This window comes from Apteryx mantelli, chromosome 3 (assembly GCF_036417845.1).
Source record: "Apteryx mantelli isolate bAptMan1 chromosome 3, bAptMan1.hap1, whole genome shotgun sequence".
NCBI lineage: Eukaryota > Metazoa > Chordata > Aves > Apterygiformes > Apterygidae > Apteryx > Apteryx mantelli.
Genome location: NC_089980.1, coordinates 45,265,513 through 45,284,890, shown reverse-complemented (window position 1 = coordinate 45,284,890; position 19,378 = coordinate 45,265,513). Strand labels below are relative to the sequence as shown.

The window sequence follows — 19,378 nt, the reverse complement described above, 5'->3', positions numbered from 1 at the left end:
CTCGTGTCCAGGGTCTTGTGTTGGCACTAGTTTTGAACCTTGTACTTTGATTACTTTTTTTTTCTGTATCTCTAACCTCTCTGGTTGAATTTCTCCTTTTTTTCTTTAGACACATGGAAAGTCAGTCAAGATACCATTTTATGGTAGCACTAATATGACGTCTAAATAGCAACAAGAACGCTAAGCATTTATGAAGCATTCATAATGATACTAAGGGGATTTCCAAATTCCTGTGACTTTCTCTGTTCTTTTTGAGTAACTGAATGTCTTCATTTACCATGAACAGTAACAAGACTGGAAGGCATGCAGTGTTACAGGATGATCAGACCCATTTCTTGGGAAGGGACTAAAAAGTACAGTTCTGTTTTTGTTTTTTTTTCTGACCTGCAGAACCTCTCTCTAGAACCTGTGTTCTGATTTGATACCATTGAGGCCCAGTATAGACAAAACTTGTATTGTTTTAATAGGACAATAGTGCTTAATCACACAAATAGTCGCTTAACAGTTGTGGTTGTTGGGGTCTGGGATCAAGAGATGTTACATCGGGTTCTGGCTCAGCTATGGATATACAGCCTTAGCCAATGCAACCAGTTCCTCCTCCATAAACTGGAAATGATACATCCTTCTTTTAGAAGCATTAGGAGAATAAAATCCTTTCTAGATCAGCTGGGCTGTTTATGAGGAGAGGATCCTGCTGGCCTCAGGATCTAGGTATCTACCAGTTGAGTAGCTGGCATACAGTAATAGTAAAAAAGAGCCATGCAATTTTTGTGGGGAGTATTACTTGTTGATCACTATATCACTGCCTTGATACTGTTCACAACAGAAGATAGTGATGATGCGATCTTATGCTATATATTATAGAATATGCTCATACTAACAGAACTGAAAAGGTAGATCAAATCTCTTCCCCTCCTGCATTTCATGCTTGGAGATTTTCAAGGATAGGCAGAAATTGCAATACCTTTTCTTAATTCTGTTTTTAAAGAGTTGACTAAAACAATATTTTGAAATAGCAAATATAAAATTTATGGAGGCATTTATTGCCTATTATTTTTCTCCTCTTGAAAAAACAAAGTCAGCTGCAGTTGGAAGAGCTGGGTAGGTGGCTCTGTGATAAATCAAGCCAGTAACTTAACCACCTAGAGAAGGATGCCAGCATGGTCAAAAAAGGCAAACATACCTCAAGTGGGATTCTAGCAAAATTTAGGTGCCAAGGGACAAAATTGTGATCTTGAAAAACACTGCCCAGTTGCTGGTTAACCCTCAAAGCATGTAAACCAAGCAAATGCGCTATTTTTTATACTTTAAATACGTGGGAACAAGGACTGAACCTAGAGTAACCCTGGCTCACGTGTGGCCTAACCAGCATACCAAAGTCATGTATCTCCCAGTATTTTTTTGTCTGGTCCCCTCAAGACAATTTTCACTTTTGCATGATGACACAGTTTTAGCAGGAAGGGTTGAGGCTGCCCAGCCTAACGCAACAGCTAATGCTTAGAATGCTTTCTGCTACAGTGACAAGCACAGGTTTGAAGCCAAGGAGCGCTCTGAACCCAGCTTCCCCTATTTCGAGGTGAGTGCTCTGCCTGCTGTGCTGTTGCGTGAAAGGAGTAGTTTTCCCTTGCTTCATTTCAAATAGGAGTGCTACTTGATTCCTGGAAGTACAGATGTGTTCCTTCAAGACGGGGGTCTGCACCATTGAACTTGGCCGGGGGAAAGGGTTTTCTTCCAGCTTGGAGTAGGGCACTGCAGAGGCAGGGTTTAAAGCTTGTGCCTCGCTACGCATGTTTGCTGCTGCTGCACGTTGAGTGCACTGACTTTCAGAAACTACCTGCTCAGTGATCTGTGCTCGTTTAGCACAGGGCCCTGGTTTCTGCTTCAGGGCAAAGTGTGTCATGTCCAATACTCTGTTGGACGGGACCGGAAAGAACTGGCTATAGGTGCCCCTTTTAAAAGAAGAGTATCTTTGGCTGAGTGATGTATATTGAAGGTACCCCAAGCAAAACCCAACTGGATGCTTAGAGCAGCCTGAGCCCTGCAGGACTCTGAAGCTATGTCTAGAGTGAATTAACCAATGCAGGATGCTTTTCTGGGCACTGGGATGCAATTCCCTCTGCTCGACAGGGTCGCTGACCGGCTAATGTTGTCCAGAACATGTCCCAGGTGCTGGTGGGAGCTAGCACAGGCCAGCAGTGACCAGTTTGCAGGTGCTAGGTTTGGGAGGCAAAGAGACATCAGTGGCATAAAACATGGGCCAACATGTGCCAGCGGGAGCGCTCCTGGGCATGGTCACCTCAGCAGTGCAGACCTGGCCTGAAGGAGGAGCATTTTCTCTTCTGGGGTAGTGGGAGTTGTGGCAGGATACACCTGCCTGCACAGTAGATGTGAGCTGCCAGAGCCTCATGGGTGCAGTGGCGTTTAGGAAAAGATCAGGGCAGTTTGGGAAAAGGTGAGGGATGGCAGTCGTAGCGGGGCTGAGTTTGCAGGATGAGGTCTGTGACACTGTCAGTTTGAAGAGCTGTGCATCTGTGGGTGGGTTAAAGTAGGGATATGGGGTGTCAGTGCTTTGCGTGACCAACATTAAAAAGTTATGTTACGTGCAGCACCCTCTAAAAAGAAATTTCCCCAGATTCCTGCACTGTTTCACTTCAAGGGCTGTTTTAGCTCTCCTTTTTGCTTTTTTCTAGAAAAGGTGCTGGAGGTATTTTTGGTTTGCCATGTTCCAAACACCAGTTAGGCGTCGGGGCAGTGAGACTTAGTCACAGGTTGGCAATAAAATATTAGTGTCTTCTTTATTCACAGCCTGTAAAGCTAGTTCAGAAAACTTGTAATGGACTGTTTTGTCCGTCTTTCAAGTAAGTGGATATTTGATAATTAAATGCACAGTAGATATTGATAAAATTTAAATGTTTCCATAAGTGTTTAGCTTTCTGTAAGTGTTCAGCTACTGTAGGAAGATATATATAAAAAAAAAAAAGCTGTAGGAATAGATCTTAAGGTCTTCTGAAAATTTTCCTCCTAGTTTAGTATTAGCTTTTTTAAATGTTTTATGTTTAAAACTTTATTAAATGTTTTATGTGGTCTGTGCCAATTAAGAACATTATCATAAAAAGATATCTACCATGAACCAGTAACCTTAGAAAAAAAGATTTTTGTTGTGCTTTAAACATAAAAGCAGGGTTATTAACAAAATGTGACTTATCAAGTGTAAATAAAATGGCCTGAACAAAATGTGCGTCGTTGTACATGCATGTCCTCATTTACCATCTGGTTTCTGTTTTATGACCCTTGCTATGGATTTATTTTGTGCTAGTGGATAAACAGTTGAACAACACTTAAAAATACAAGTTGGAGCATACTGAAAACTTATGGCAATCTTTCATGTGCTCTGCATTATGTGGGAAAAAACAGTTTATAGAAGAGATGAGCTGAGCTGTAAACATTCCACCCTGACAATGCTTTCATATAGTCATATAATTACAGTTTCCTGTCCTTTCTTTCTCCAGATTTTCCTGGAAGTCCAGTTGAGAAATGCAACCAAGAATAAAGTGATAAAGCTGTGCAGCTGAAGAAGTGTTCTTCTGCTTGGTGAAAATGCCCCTTATTTTTTGACAACGATTAAAGGACAATGGGGTCAAACACACTTGGGAAGGCTGCAACGTTAGATGAACTTTTGAACGCTTGTATTGAAATGTTTGGTAGGATTTTTCAATATTTTCCTTTGCTGCTGTTCTTGAAATTCATATTATAACCCCTACTGTTCTGTGATTTAGCTGATCTTTCCTTTGGCAAACAATATTTCTGTTCTGTAAAATTTTCCATGGTTCATTCTGGCCCAGAATCATATGGGCCAGGATTTTAATCATATGTATAGCATAGTAAATTTTTTATTCTCCAGATAATGCACAATGGTGAGTATAGTGTTTTTCAAAATGCTAGCCTTCATCAAGAGAAGTGTTTAATTGAATTATTCAAGGAGTTACCTTTAAAAAGAAGTAGGAATTTATTGCTGGCATTGATTGTTGTCTTGAGTGGTTACACAGCTGTTTTTCTGACCAGTCCTTACTCTGAAAGGTTTTCCAAATCATCATGCAATAATTGGCAATAATATGACTCAAGACTCACATATCTTTTTACTCTTATTAAAATGTGATGTACCAGGTCTGAGGGAAAGAAGCGATGAAATAGGCCTTGTTCCATAACACCATTAATCATGACATATGTCACACTGAAGTCAGTTAAGTTCATGGATGTGCTTAAATGCTTTGAATTGGGGCCTAATTCACAAAGGTACATTTAGATTCTCTTGAAACGCAGGTCAGCTTTTGATTTAAATGAGATATTAATTTGATTTTTTTCCCCTTGCAGAGAGAAACAAGTATCTAAAAGCTGATAGAGATTAAAAAATTAAGGGCCAGATCTTGCTACTGAGCCTAGTGCATCCCCCTATATCCAGTTTTGTAGACAACCATCAGAACTGTTCTAAATACTTAATCAAAGGTAGCAGGGTCCATATCTTTCGTATCTATTGGAAATCATGCCTCTTCCTTCCATACACGCTCTCTTGACAGCTGAACTTTTGTGCGTGGTTCCCATTTCATACATACATATCGACTATTATTTTTTAAAAGAGTAATAGAAAAAAACAAATGTAAGATTTAAGATATTGAGGAACACTGATGGTCAGCCAGCTATCTAGGAAATAATTCTTTCTATAGTTTCAGAGGCTACGCTACAAAGATGCAAGAGTCTGTACTGCAGCTGGAGATCAGACCCTGGGCACAGACATGGCGTGTTCCTTTGAAACTGAATTCCTTGAGGCAGATCCCTTTTTTAATAATCTAATTGTTAATATAAAACTGCAATAAAACAAATATTGTAAGCATATGTACATAAATCATCACACTGGGCTTTGAGTGGACTAAAATTAGCACACAATTTTTATAACTTGTGATTACTGGAACCAGTCTGATCTTGTATTTGGAGTCAGCCATAACTATTGAAGGTAAAAGGTTTATTGTTGCTTCTACCTCTGACCATTACCTGTAGTTTCTTCTTGTGATATCTTTTTTTGGCATGAATTAGGGTAAAGACAAGTTATAAATGATCAAGCATTGTAAGGCTTACTATAAAAAGTTTACAAAAATCTAATACAATTAGTACGTTCCTCTGACTTTCTTTGCATATGCCTTCTGCATGTTCTTTGGATTTGGTAGTCTCTATGTATAACATTTAGCTTAGTGGGGTCCAGGGACTGTTTTTCTAGGTATGGCCCGTTGTCTACTCTGACAATTTTTCCTTTAAATACCTAGCACTACAATGTAACAGTAGTTTTCACTAAAAGAACATTTGTGTGCTTTGGTTTTGTTTCCTACCTATTTGGTGGACAATGAACCAACTTTTAATGCTTTATATTTGACTCCATTTGAGGGATAAAAGCTCCTCACTGGTCATGAAAAGTGTAGTTAATTCACTTGTTTCTTTTTTGCAGATGACAAAGGAAATCAGTGCTCCAGCCATTTGCCAAGAACCTTTCTTTTAATGCACCGGTGGTATCTGCCTTCCACAGAATTGGCTGGCAAGCTTCTGTCCACATATCCTTTCAGGAAGTCTTGCAAATTGACTTAGAATTTTAAAAGCTGATTATTTCTGTGGCTGCATGTAAAAAACCCTTGTCAATTAATTAGCAGCAAACAAAGTTTTGGGGTGAGGTTTTTCAGCCTCAAAGCTTGAGGTTTGTGAGCTTCTTTCTGCTGTTGGTTGTGGATATTGTCCATAGGTATAAGTTTGCTGAGGTATATCTTGAATTAGCTTTGAAGAAGCAGAAAAATATTTCCAGGGAATCTTTTCAAATGTATAATAGCAGGTTAGCATCAGACTCTTATGAACTTTAAGTGATAGCGAAGTACCTAAATGTCATTCATGCCTCTTAAAAATTTCTGTAACCATAAATACTGTCTGTTCTGTTCAACAGAATACTCAGGAATAGTATACAGGCATTGTTGTGAGGGCAAAAAATGAAATGGCAGCTAAGAAATAGCATAGCCTAAGATGCTGTGAAAGTAAATGAAACATCAGAGCATACTGTAGTTATCTCTAGAAGAAAAGTTTAGTACTGTTTTTATTCAGCTGATCTAGTGCTTTGGAAAATAATGCCCATCTTTTAAAACACCAGACACTGCCGTGGATAAGAACAACATTACTAAATCAAGGCACACAAAGCTTTCTTTAACCAGTCCACCTATAGAGATGCCAGTGGGGAGAACTGCAATGAATTCAGATTAAAAATCTGCTATTTCATGAGGTAAGCATACTTTTGTTCCTCTAGCATTTTGTATTTATGGTACTGTGAATACTATCATTATTGTTTCTTTTTCTAAAGGTTAAAACTAAACCATGGCAGTGAAACTCTTAATTTTTTTCTTACATGGTCTCCAGTCCAGAGTGAAGAAGGAATTTCTGTGATTTGAAAACAATGGTTCAAGTAGAGCAATCCAGACTTTAGGACACTTAACTGCATTAAGCTAAAAAGTTCACTGAAAACTTGCGCTCTGATTTACCTAGTATTTGGGTGTGACTCTTCTTAGACTGAGGTTAGTTCAGTGCCACACCACGGAGCCACAACCCTCCACTTTATTTCCAGATGTAGTCTAGAGTGGTGGAGGAAGGTTGTCTCTGGGCTGTCGGCTTTAGTTCGCATAAAGCCCTGATAATTTGTGACAACAGGAATGTGTTAGTGATGCCAAAGCTATTACAGGTGGGCTATGTCCTCCTGATCTTTGTACCAACTGTCCCTGGCCTCACTTCTATAGGAAAATGTTCACTTGTTAGGCTGTGTTTATGTAGGAACATTTCTCTGTAAAAGACAAAGCATGAGTTTTGAAGCTAACGTGATATAACCTGCTTTCCTCAAACAAAGGCTTTTTCTTCCTTCCTCTGGACTAAGTTATATCAATGTGAAGGAAAGAGAGAGAAGCATTTAAAGCAGGACTGATAAAGTCTTTTCCCCCACCCCCTTAAATAGCAGAAGAGTGTTCTTGTTTCATGGCTGTCAGGGTGGAACTTCCGTTGAAATTCGCACTTTGGTTTTCATTGAAAAATCTTGCTCGAGCACAGTAAGTGTCTTAAGTAAACAAGGGATAAGTTTTCAAGAATGCAAGTGTCATTTGGGTGTCCCTGCAGCATGAGTTGGGCACATGTGCATCTTCTGATGGATCAGTTTAAATTGGCATTTCAAAAGAGTGCTGCGATGTTCTGCTGTGGTGAGTTAACTGAAGGAAGTTATACGATGAAGTGGCTTTTGTGTGACATCACTTATCCTTTCATCAGTCAGAGTATTTTGGAAGTATTTGAGCATATTGGTTCAGTAACTGAGAGAGTTGGTGATGAAGCCTTTGTTTTACAAGGTCTGTGACTTTCTACTTTTAAAGTCTGGAATCTTTCTCTTCAACATCACAGATAATTATAGCTGTGATACATTGGGGTAATCCACCCTCTTTGCCCCAAAGCCAGGGGGTCTGAAATGTTTATCAGTCCTATTGATTGAAATATGAATGTGAGCATATATATGCAGCCACTGAATGTTATATCTGAATGCCTCGGCATCTCTGAACTGCTGTCTGTGGATTTCAGATACTGGATTTTGGAATTTCCTGCAGAATTTAACTTGGATCTTGGGCTTATTCAGTTGACTGAAGAGTTTCGAGAAGTAGCCAGCCAGCTCGGATATGAGGATCACATCCATCTCATTGATATCTCCAGCATGTAAGGATGTCATGAGCTGCAGCATCTTCCTTTCTGTTCTCTTTACCAACAGAATTCCAATTTTGTAAAAATATAGAAATATTGAGGACCATCTTGATCTTGAGAGCATAAACAAGCAGTTACAGGAAAGATTCTATTCACTTCTAAATTTGAAGTTAACAAAAATAAGAAATTTTAGTTGCAGTAACATAGTTTAGCTGGTGTCGCAGTAAGGAGAAGATTCTTCTTTTCTGTATTTTTTTTAATAAAAATTGAAAAGATATCATTTTCCTAGCTCTGTGGCAAAGCTAATGCAAATTAAGCAATTAATATTATTTTTTCTTACTAATTTTTGTGCAGAATGACGGGCAATGCAGTGACTGGTACACTGTGCAAGTCTTGCATTTTCTCAGGGAAGCTTGAGATTTCTCTTTCTCCCATCAGTAACCTGCTTATTTTTTTCTATCAACTTTCTGTGTACATCTTTGCTATGATTTAACTGAACAGTCTTTAGCATTCTCAGTTGTTGCTTTCTTGCATCAAAATGATTACACCCTTACTTCCTTGACACCCTGAAATTAAACTTACCTTTTTAACATCATCAGACAGGCCTTGTATCTCACCTGATATTGTGAATTTTCTTTTAAAATATGGCATATGCATAGTAATCTTTTTTTATATAAAGATTTGTATAGTGACCTGGAAGAACAGCACTATTAATCTCAGTGAGGATTGCAAGATTTCCTGCAAGAAAAATACCAGTGAAATCACATGACTATTGGCTGTTAAATCTTCATTTTAAAATAATAAATTAGAAACGTCTTCCTGCTCTGTGAAGTGCTATTACTGTATTTGGGTAGGGTTTATTCTATTGGCTGGAAGCAAATGATTTGCCTTTTAATCCACACCCTTAAGCTTATTGTTTTGTTAGCTGTTTGATTGACTGTGTTTCTGCTGTTCCATTACTTCATGGACCTGTGGTCCTACAGAGTAAAAATAAATCCTTGATGTTATTGAAGTCTTTTTTTTTCTTAATCAGAATTTTATATAGCCTGTTCTTCTTGAAATGTAGTTGCTAGGCATTTTTGAATTATCATTTCCTGTACTGCAGAGAAGAATGCTTTGTCCTTGGGTTCTGACAAAAACCGGCTGTTGTATCATTTGCGGTAGCGCCTCTGAAACCCTTATCCTCTGTTATGTACCTGAACGGGACATCTTACTCTGAGTGTTTGGAATGTGCTGGGTGTTGTAGATCAGATAATTCTTGGTCTGTCTCCTGGTAATTTTATACTATATGTGCAAACCGTAGGCTGCACCCAAACAGAAATGAGGATTGTACCTATTTTTCTGTTGCAGTCCTTCCTATGACTGGATGAGAAGAGTTACACAGAGGAAAAGGATTTCCAAGAAGGGAAAAGCCTGCCTGCTGTTTGACCATCTGGAGCCCATTGAGCTAGCTGAACATCTCACTTTTCTGGAGCATAAATCTTTTAGAAGAATTTCTGTAAGAAACCTACAACTTTTTCACTTGCAGTTAAGACCCTGTCCTTAAAGAAACTGTTTGTATGGTTCAACACTTAAAACTTTTTTCCCTCTACATTTCGATATAATAAATCTCTATAATCCTTCATATGATGTCCATAGCCATGGCTGGACCAGCACTTCCTTGATCTTTTTTGTGACTAACCGTTTTAGTCATAGAAATTAATTTTGTGAATAAATTCTGGGCAAGAATTACTGCTAAGAGCTACTGCAGCCATGTACAGGGATTATTTTGATCAAACTAATATTATAGCTCAAATTCTTCAGATTCTTTTTTTCCTTTGAGGAAAATACTTAATTAGTTTTCTGGAAACACTGGAATCTTTGCATCAAATAATTTTTGAGAAGACTGAAATATATCTAGCCCTTCTGGAGTCTCCATTCACAGTCCCAACCAGTTCTTCAGAAACTGTCCTTTCATTTGCCAATTAGTATCAGATCTAGGTTCAAGGGACCTCATGACGTCTCTAGTCCAACCTCCTGCCCAAATCAGAGTCAGCTCTGAGATCAGACCAGGTTCCTCAGGGCTTTTTCCGGTCAGGTCTTGAAAACCTCCAAAGACAGAGACTGCACAGCCACTCTGTGCTTCTCCTCCCTGGGCTTGGGTGATCCCCTGCCCTCCCATGCTCCCTGTTTCCTTGGCAGTGTATTTCTACCTTTGCTGCTGCATCAGTCTCATGCTCCTGACACCAATGACTTTCTGATCCATTCTGCCTGCTCCTACGCTTCTCCAGCATTCACTGTCCTCTGCATCATTCCCACCTCTAACTCAAGAAAGTCCCAGAATTTGTTGCTGATGGCAGTGCGTTTTTAGGGTTGATGGATAATCCACATGGCTTTAGATGAAGAGAAATGAAGGGATGAGGGAGAGAGGGTCTCACTCTTAAAAATCTTGAGAAACTTGGCAGCAATTCAGGCTAAGGAGTCCATTGTGCTAGAGAGGTCACTGCTGCCAGAGAACAGTGACAGTCAAAGACTCCCATCTTAGAAGGAGTATGAGGAAATTGCCTTTTTCTCCCCTCCCTCCTTCCCATTACCTGTGGTGGCTTCACAGATGTCAAGACTTCTGTGCTTTGCATCTGGCTCTTGCTGTAAGCTATGAGGAAGTTTGTGATGGACATGAAAGCCAACCCATCCCATTTGTGTCGCATTCAGTACAGGGTGCAATTTTGGCTCTATGAGCAATGCTAGCTGGTAGTCCATGGCCTTCAAAGACTTCCTATTGCAGCCTACAGTGACTCCCTTGCTTCCTAGAAATGCCAAAATAGTCTGCCTTCCCCAGAAGAATCTCCTCACATGAGGCTTGATATGGTTCAGCCAGGACCCACTGAGCAAAATCAGCTTTTCCTGCCTCTAGTATTAAAGCAACAGTGTTTGGATACCTGCTTTGGAAGCTGCCACTTTGTAATGCTTGCTCTCTTAGAAGTGAGGTGTGTTTGTTTTGGATTAGAGAACATGGAATTACTGAAAATGTGCATTACCTCAATATAAATAATGTAGAAGTTGTTCATTTAAGATATATGCATGTGCCTCTTCCTTGGGTTGCTTTCCTGTGGTACAACAGAAGAGAAGGACAGTACGTCTAGGCTTTGTAGTTCCTGAAATTCATTGAGTTTTTTCCTTCTCTCTCTTTAATCAGTATTTCAATCAACTAAAATTGAAGTAGATCTGGTAAGGACAACTCTTTCACAGGTCCCCACCTGTTCATTTAGTTCATCCTTATTTAGAGCTAGCTAGATGATATGTATCTTTAGTGGTTTAGTAAAAATGGTTGCTTCCAGCTGGGATAAATCTAAAAGACCTCTCTGGAGCCAGGTTTGAAGAAGATAGATATTGCCATTGCAGAAAATTCAGGTAAAATTGCTTCTTTTCCACACAGAATTGTACATGGAACAAGAGACAAAATTGTATGAAAATGAATGTAGTGGCTAAAGCAAAACAAATGAGTAACCCAAATGCCATCAGAAATGCTAATTTCTGCTGGGAAGTGTCCATGTGAAAAGGTCTCATGATGCCAGTGTATCTGGGGGAAAATGGAAGCAGTAGGTGCTCAGGATGCTCAGTTTTCTTCAGAAGAAATGTGTGACTTTTTTTAAGTGTTTAGAATCATGAAAGAAATCAAACTCTGAAATTAAGGAAAATATATTTTTTATGTTTTAAGAGAGGAAAGAAAAATAAATCAGTGAGGAGATGAGACCAGTCTAAATAGAATCTCTCCGACTTCATCTAATAAAGCTGAAAGTTGTATTACTCTAGACTTCAAATCATGGGAAATCTGCCTACTTAATGTTGATATGAGGTGGAGGAATAACAGTGATCTGTGCAATGCTCAGCTCAGAGGAGGAGGGAGAGACAGGAATAAAAGGCTCTATTTTTAAATAGACTTAAGATATATTTTAATTCCTTATGGGAATTCCAGAAAGAAAACTCAGACCTGCAAGACATATTGTCTTTTTCCTTGTTGTTTCTAATTTGTTGGTTAATTCTTCTGCTTGAATTTTGCTAGCTCAGATGTTTCTCTGCAGCCAATTAGAGTCAGTTAAGCTTACACTGCTCTGTAATGCAATGAAGAAATTTGAAAGATGGGTTGCCTGTTTATGTTAGATTGGTAACCAAAAGGTTGTAAGAATAGTACACTTACAAAGAAATAAAGAGAAGGGCAGACCTCAAAGCCTAGAGGTTGTTAAATGAGCCTGGTATCTCTGACCCAATATGCAAAGCAATTGAGAAATGCTACAGAGAAATAGCTAGCATTTACTCAGAGGCATGAGTGAGTCCAACTGATTTGCTGTAACTCTTATAGTCTGTTTAGAAATGTATGAATGCCATTTATTTTTCAGGGCAGACAAAAGTGGTTTTTAAAAGCTGTGTAACACTAATTGTAGAAGATGGTTAGTCTGAATTCTGTCTTTTGTTTTACATATTTAAAAAAAAAAGAGGAGGGAGAAAGGGGAGTGGTAATTCTAATAGAAAAAAATTAAAAGTATGTAGGCAATGAAATACTGTGTATTGCAGCTCTGAGAGGAGCAGCTGCTGTATGAGTGCCTATGCCATCATATGGCCTCCTGTAGCAGACAATTCTTGATCAGCTAAGAAAACCAAATAAACCTGGATTAGCTGGGATTGCTAGCAACTCTCTACACAAGTTAAAGCTTTGTCATAAGTTTCTGAAAATCCATTTTTAAAGGATAGTTGAAAAATATTTCCCAGACATTTAGGGAAATTTAATTCTTAGAATCAGTAGCTTTCCCATGTAAAACTGTATCTATAAACACATAAGGATTGAACAGTAACTTCAAAGGAAGCATGATTTAGCAGAACTTAAACTCTTTCCAATACAGAAATTTCTAGAAATAGGAGGAAAAAATGGCTGCATAACTAGCTTCTTGGAATGCAGTTCAGGCTACCAAGAAGAGTGACAAAGCTCCTATTGATTTCAGTGGTGCCAGGATTTCACTCTTTACATAACAGTGAAGTTGGTCAGGATATTGGAAAGGGATGGAAACTCTTATCTACATGGTTATAGCTTGTGACATTAGAGAATATCTATAAAATATCATGCCAGCAGAATGTGAAGTAAAACCACATAGATTAAAAAGTTGTAAGTATTGAGTAAACTGTGGGAAAGATGATTTCATGGAGGTAATAGTCATGTTCTTCATGCTTGTCCATACATTAACTGACACACAAACACTGAAGTTTTTCTTCTGTTTTTCTTTTTATTTATTTTACTTGAATGACCAACTTTTAAAACTTTTAAGAAAGAACTGATATGCAACAGGGACTTTTGATAGGATCTGAGTGGTAGACTTTTTAAAAGGAAAAATAGGAAAAGATTCACTTTGATTCTTACACCATGCATTTTTTACTGAAAATGCCTTTCTTATGTTAGTTTACAGACTACCAAAGCTATGTGATCCACGGCTGCTTGGAGAACAATCCCACTTTGGAGAGATCTATTGCTTTATTTAATGGTATCTCCAAATGGGTCCAGCTCATGGTTCTCAGCAAACCAACACCCCAGCAAAGGGCAGAAGTAATCACAAAGTTTATCAATGTTGCACAGGTGAGTCTCATGTGAGTCTTTTTCCTCTGGTAGAAAGAAATAATACAGATGGAGACAGCAGAAAACAAATGAATTGGATGCTCTTTTTATTGCTTGCTCAGTGAATAGCCTGTTCAACAGGAGCTAGTCTCATAAAGAATGAAACACTGAACTATTCTGTTATGTCCCCGGTCTAGTCATTTCTGTTTTAGCGATGATAGGTTGGCTGGCAGTGATAGATTGTCTGCCTGAGCTTGTGTTGTGTGACACTGGGCAGCTGCCCCATATACTCCTTTGATCTTTAGTTTTGTGTGATTAATCTCTCCTGCAGAAGCTCCTTCATCTCCAGAACTTCAACACACTGATGGCAGTTGTGGGAGGTCTAAGCCACAGCTCTATTTCTCGCCTGAAAGAAACCCATTCTCATCTGTCTTCAGAAGTCACAAAGGTATGGTGGACTCCAGCATATAACCTTATTACGCAGAACATCCCCTCTTTGAGGTCTGGTGGGTTCTGCAGTGCAGGTGTTTCACCAGCACAATACTTGGATCATGGCAGGGTGCCCAGAAGGGTTTCTCCTGGTGGAGAAGGATTAGCTCTTGGAGATCCTCTGTTTGATTGCCTGTGCTGGAGAGGAAATCAGCATCACCAGCACTCTGACATGAGTTGCACTCATTTAAAACAGATTAAGGAAATGGTATAAATGTTCTCACAGAGACTTGCTTCTGTGACTATTTGTAGGACTGGAATGAAATGACGGAGCTGGTCTCTTCCAATGGAAACTACTGCAACTACCGCAAGGCTTTTGCTGATTGTGTTGGCTTCAAAATTCCCATTTTAGGAGTTCATCTGAAAGACTTGATTGCTGTCCATGTCATCTTTCCTGACTGGATAGATGACAACAAAGTAAACATAGTGAAAATGCAGCAGCTTTCCATCACCTTGAGTGAACTGGTTTCCCTGCAAACTGCCTCTCATCATTTAGAGCCTAATATGGATTTAATTAACCTGCTAACGGTAAGTATTGTGCAAATTCTAATTCACTTCAGTTATTCAGAAGCTGCACATGGAGTCAGCAGGGAGCTGGGGGGTCAATAGGGAGTCAACAGGGTATTCATATCTGTAAAGATAAATGCACTTTGTTGTCTCAGTTTTGTAAAAGGAGAGGGACAGGATACGAAATAGAAACGAGTTCACATGAGATATGAATAAAGCTGAAGAGAGTTTCATTAATGGAGTGCGTGATGGCTGGATGCCAAAGCAGAAAAGGGATTGTGTCAATTACATTTTTTAAGAATGACAGAAGGTGGGGTGTTAAGAGAAGTAAAAACCACGTTCTGATGCAGTATTTTAGGCTTCTGTCTCCTATGCAAAGATCTGATGAGATGTTGATGTGGTCATGTAATTGACATTCTTACTTGTGCATAATTCTGTTCTCTCTTCTCTATGCTTTGAATTCAATATGTTTATTCAGTGGATAGGAAGACTACTGTATTCTTGTATGTTGTTAAACAGCTGCCACCACCGCTCCTCTTTCCCCTCCCCTTCTCCCTTGATAGTGGCTACATTTGGGGGAAATTGAAATGTGTACTTACAGATTAGAGATATGGATTTGAATGACCAATTTCAAATCAAAGAACAGTGAGATTTCAAAGAACGCTGAATAAAACCTATTCAAACTTGAAAAATTTTAGCACACACACAGAGTTTTACTGAGAAAATAAATTCAGTGGTTAGTCTTCTGTTTTGAGCTAGTCAAAAACAAAATAATGTGTTTGGGGGGGTGTTTTCTTTTGAACCCCTAACTGACAATGCTAGAAGGAAATCTTTGTAATTCCCATTTTTTTGATATGTAGGCAACGACTGCCATTTTAATAACTATTACATTTTTCTTTATTTTAAAATATACTGAGGCATTCCACCTGAACCTATAAGCCAAATTGTGTTTCTGTTGAAATTTAGTCTGCTTAGCACTGATCTTAAGTGGACCAGTATTTGACCCAGCACCACAGTTTGTTCAGCCCATGGGCAAAAAACAGTATCTTGAAATTAAGGGGGAGCCTGTGAAACCTGAAAAAAGGAATGATGTTTGTTATAAAACAGTTCATGTTGCAAGAAAATAAAAGAAAGACACATACTCATCTAAGAGTAGTCTAAACATGTCATGTTAGGTGAAGGACTTTCTTATATGTAATCATTTTATGGTGTTTCTGTTCTTGCTATTTTGACTTTGTCTTTCAGATCTCTAACCCAGATCAAAAGAGAAACTGTTTGCTCTACATCATTACAATTCTTTATTTAAATGAACTTACAAGTAGGCAAGGTCTGTGTGTAACTAGGACAGGTTTGAGAATTTTTCCAGTGTTTCTGCTTATTTTGTTGGATAGCATAAGCATCTCAAGACCAAGCTTTTCTCCAAAGTGTTTTTCTTTTCTCTTTTAGATGGCAGAAAAAGTCTAGATCAAAGCAAGGGAAATAATTTAGCTACATTTGAATAGATGTATTCAGAACAGGCAATGTCTCAGCATTCACTCAGTGAGGAGGTGAGAGCTAAATTCCAGCTTTTCCTCATTCAGGTCACAGATTTGACCACCACTATCTCATTCTAGGTGAATGCCTTGACCAGAGGGCTAGTGAGCAGGAGCTTTAGAACTTTTTTTAATGTCTTACTTTTAAAAGCTCAAACATATGCATATCTAGAAATTAAGCAGAGGTTGCAGTTTATGTTGGATTTATGCTGGAACTGCTCAGGTACAGGGTTTTGCACTATAGAGGATGAGGAACATAAGCCTGAGCTTGGACCTACCATTGGTGTGGATGGACCTGTGGCTTCACTGAAATGGGGAATGGGAAAGGTTTGGGGAATAGGAAGACCTTCTGTGGTACTTTGTACGTCGCAAACTGGGAACAAGTCCTAACCACTGTTAGTGGGGCAGCGGAGAAAAGGGACCATGTATTGTCCACTGCAGTAACTCTCTAATTAAAAGTGTTAGACAGATATTTATCTTCCTGTTTTGTTTTATTAAGGATTGAGAGTTGCTTTCTTATCTCGTGCCTTATCACTCTTTCCCTTCCCTGGTCCCTTCTGAAAGTTCATAGCGTCTTACAAGGTTGGCTATGAGTACAGGGAAGTGGAGCCTCAGATTTTAGAGAACTGAGCAATAAGAAACTGAGCCCAAAAGGACAGAAATTAGACAATGTGAAGTGAGAGATGGAAACTGAACCATTGCTGACATTTTCAATATCTGTTCTTCTCTCTTTTGGGTGATGACCTGTATTTCAGAAGGAGCTGAACGCTTCAGATTTTTCCAGGACCTTGCAGATTCATATCCATCATTATATCAGCCTGAGCTCATGTATTTTACCTGGCTGTCTTTTTTTTATATTTTCCTCTTTTTGTTTCCTGCATAATGTTAGGGATTTTATTTATATTTATATAATACTTCATTCAGTATATTTCATTTACTAGTAGAAGTAGTTGAGTAAAAGACAGGCACTTTTTCGCTTATGATGCTCTGATGTATTTGTTCCTAGTATAATTCTGCCGACTTCAGTTACTGTTGAGCCAATCTGCTTGCAGCTAAATGAAACTGCGTGCTGCACTGTTAATTGCAGACCTGATCGTGGGTTAAAATTAACTTGCACTGCTTTTTTCTGTTGTCGGGATACATGTCATGAATCATGAACTCGGTGGTGTCTCTTCAGTAGTGATGAAGACAGCCCTAGGTATCCTAAAGCCTTCCCTAGGTAATTCTGTCCTCACAGTAGTCATTGGAAGCGTAGTTGTCAGTCAAGTATGTTTGTTAGTGTGTGATTTTTGATTTAATACAGTGACCCCTGGGAAGGATAAAAACCAATTTATACAAAAAGCTCCTGGACCTAGATTTTGGTACATCTCATAGTATTATGAATAGCCTCATTTTTCTTCCAGTGTGTAAACTTTGTCCTTATTTGTACCATATGAATAAATTACAGTACATTTTTTAACATTGTTAATATTATTACTGTTCTTAAACAGTAATAATGAATTTATGCAGTAGATGAAATATTTCTGTCTATCTTTCTGTTAGTAAGGAAGTTTTAAATTATAGGCTAGGGTCAGAGAAAGGGAAGAAGAAAAGGTAGGATTGCAGCCCAAAGCTGACAAGAACTGCAGACTAAAAATAGTTGACCTTGCTGCATGCAAATGGTCTTTCAGCAGATTTAGCCTCCCTTGCTGCTACAGTCATCCTCAGTTGTCAGAGACTGAAGAAGTAATTATTCAATTTATTGCGATGTTCTCCTCTCTAATACAAACTCTGTAAAAAGCTTTCTCATCTCTAACATAGAGAAACTCCCTTTCAAAACTCGTAAATGTGTATAAATGCGCACAGTGCTCTTTTGTGTGTGAACCAGCTGATCCAACTATTTGTTAACTTACTGTTTTCCCATTAGGTTGCGTCTATTTGGGCAAGCTTTGGCAGGCTTTTTGGCCTGGTGGCAACATGGAAATCTCTTCTCTGGGCTCCTTCCTTTGCAGGATTGCCTCTTACACCACACTTAGGAAGTGCTAACAGTTTGGCCTGTGCTTCCTTGGCAAGTAAATTGCTGGATACTGGTTTGCCAGTCAGACAACTCACACAAGATAACATGAGTTTCTAATGCATTAAGAAGGGGTGTGGGAATTTGCCCTGCTCCTTCTTTTCCTTGGTGGTGGAGCCCTGTCTGCTCTGGGGTGGCTGATACCTTTCAAGGGTTTTGAAAAATGGTGTTTGGGGAGACTCTGTGTTAAGAGCTATGAAATGACAGCTAGCTTAAAAGCTGAGGCAGGGGCTGTGATAGTAAACTTCAGGCCACATGGGCAAGGGGCTTACAAGCATTTTTCAGGTGCTGTCATGCATGTAGACCAAAAGGCTGAATGGGGAAAAAGGGAACTGAAATCTCTCTGGCTTCAGTGGTAGCTGCTGATTGATCAGCATTTTGTAAAGTTGGGGTTCTCTCTTATTTTAGGTGTCTGCACAGAAACTCAGAAGCCTGCTCCCCCCACCCCAATTTCATGGTCAGCATAAAAATTAATTCCTAACTCACAAAATTTTAACTTTAAACAAGTACCTGAAACAAGCCAATATTTTGCATGGAAGTTAAAATGCCACAAGTAAAGCAAAGGTGTGTTGTATGGGTAGTGGGACAAGTGCCAGGTTTACTGTGGCATAGGAGACCATGAAAGCTGAGCAGGAGCTTTAAGCGATGCAGGCCTTAACTTGGTCATGTGTAAAGCAGACTGAAGCATTTGGGCCAGACAACTGAATGCGGAAGGACTCAGCTACCAAGGAGCCAGAGCACCTTAAGCAAAGATGGAATAACTTTTTAGTACATGCTTTTTCTTAGTCTGTGTTGTTCTTCCTCCTTTCATGAATTATTGGCTATACTTGTCCCATCTCCATTGACTCTGCATCCCATTCTGTGCCGGTCCCTGGCATCTGAAACCTGTAGCTAAGAAGCAGAAGGTGTAAAAGAGACCCTAAGCATGCGCTTTTCAGTGCAACAGGGAGGAATGCTATCTCTACTGACATTTTCTTAATTAGAAAACTTATATTTGGAAGGCAAGTTTAAGGGAGTTTATTACCTGCTGTGCAGTATTTTCACATTTTTTTCATTTCAGAACATGAGTAAGTGCCGGCGGGGAAATGTTCCATCACTTTCAACAGATTGGAATTGGTTGTCAGTCTTTTTACTAGTCTACAGTATATTTACACCAAGTGCGTTTGAACACATTTGGTGCCACCATTTCCCCCCCACACTATTTTTAGGTCTCAACAGCTATTTAACTAACCTGTTCTGAGACTGTATGCAAATAACTGGAAAGTCCCAGTCACTTGTACAGTCTAGTGAAGAGAGTGAGAAATATCTAAACAATCAAATTGAAAGACACCCTCCCCAACTTGTCTTCAGTAAATTCCGTTTCTAAAAAATAGTCACATCTTTTTTGATTTCCTTGGAAATCAAAAAATTGCTTGGAAAAATAGGGCACCAATGAAAATCAAATTAGAATGTAATCTACCATCC

General features: G+C 39.0%; 1 protein-coding gene across 3 annotated transcripts in view; it reads left to right on the top strand.

Moving 5' to 3' along the window:
* Positions 1 to 6,230: 6,230 nt before the first annotated feature.
* Positions 6,231 to 19,378, top strand: part of RASGRP3 (RAS guanyl releasing protein 3) — a 34,048-nt gene continuing 20,900 nt past the window's right edge. For 2 of the 3 annotated variants that reach the window (XM_067293264.1, XM_013943829.2), the window contains exons 1-6: positions 6,231 to 6,307; positions 7,636 to 7,767; positions 9,103 to 9,250; positions 13,181 to 13,354; positions 13,665 to 13,781; positions 14,075 to 14,350. In XM_067293264.1, coding sequence (XP_067149365.1) covers positions 6,303 to 6,307; positions 7,636 to 7,767; positions 9,103 to 9,250; positions 13,181 to 13,354; positions 13,665 to 13,781; positions 14,075 to 14,350 — 852 coding nt within the window. In that variant the 5' untranslated portion in view covers positions 6,231 to 6,302. The remainder of the gene's footprint in view (positions 6,308 to 7,635; positions 7,768 to 9,102; positions 9,251 to 13,180; positions 13,355 to 13,664; positions 13,782 to 14,074; positions 14,351 to 19,378) is intronic. The other variant, XM_067293265.1, reaches the window with a different exon arrangement.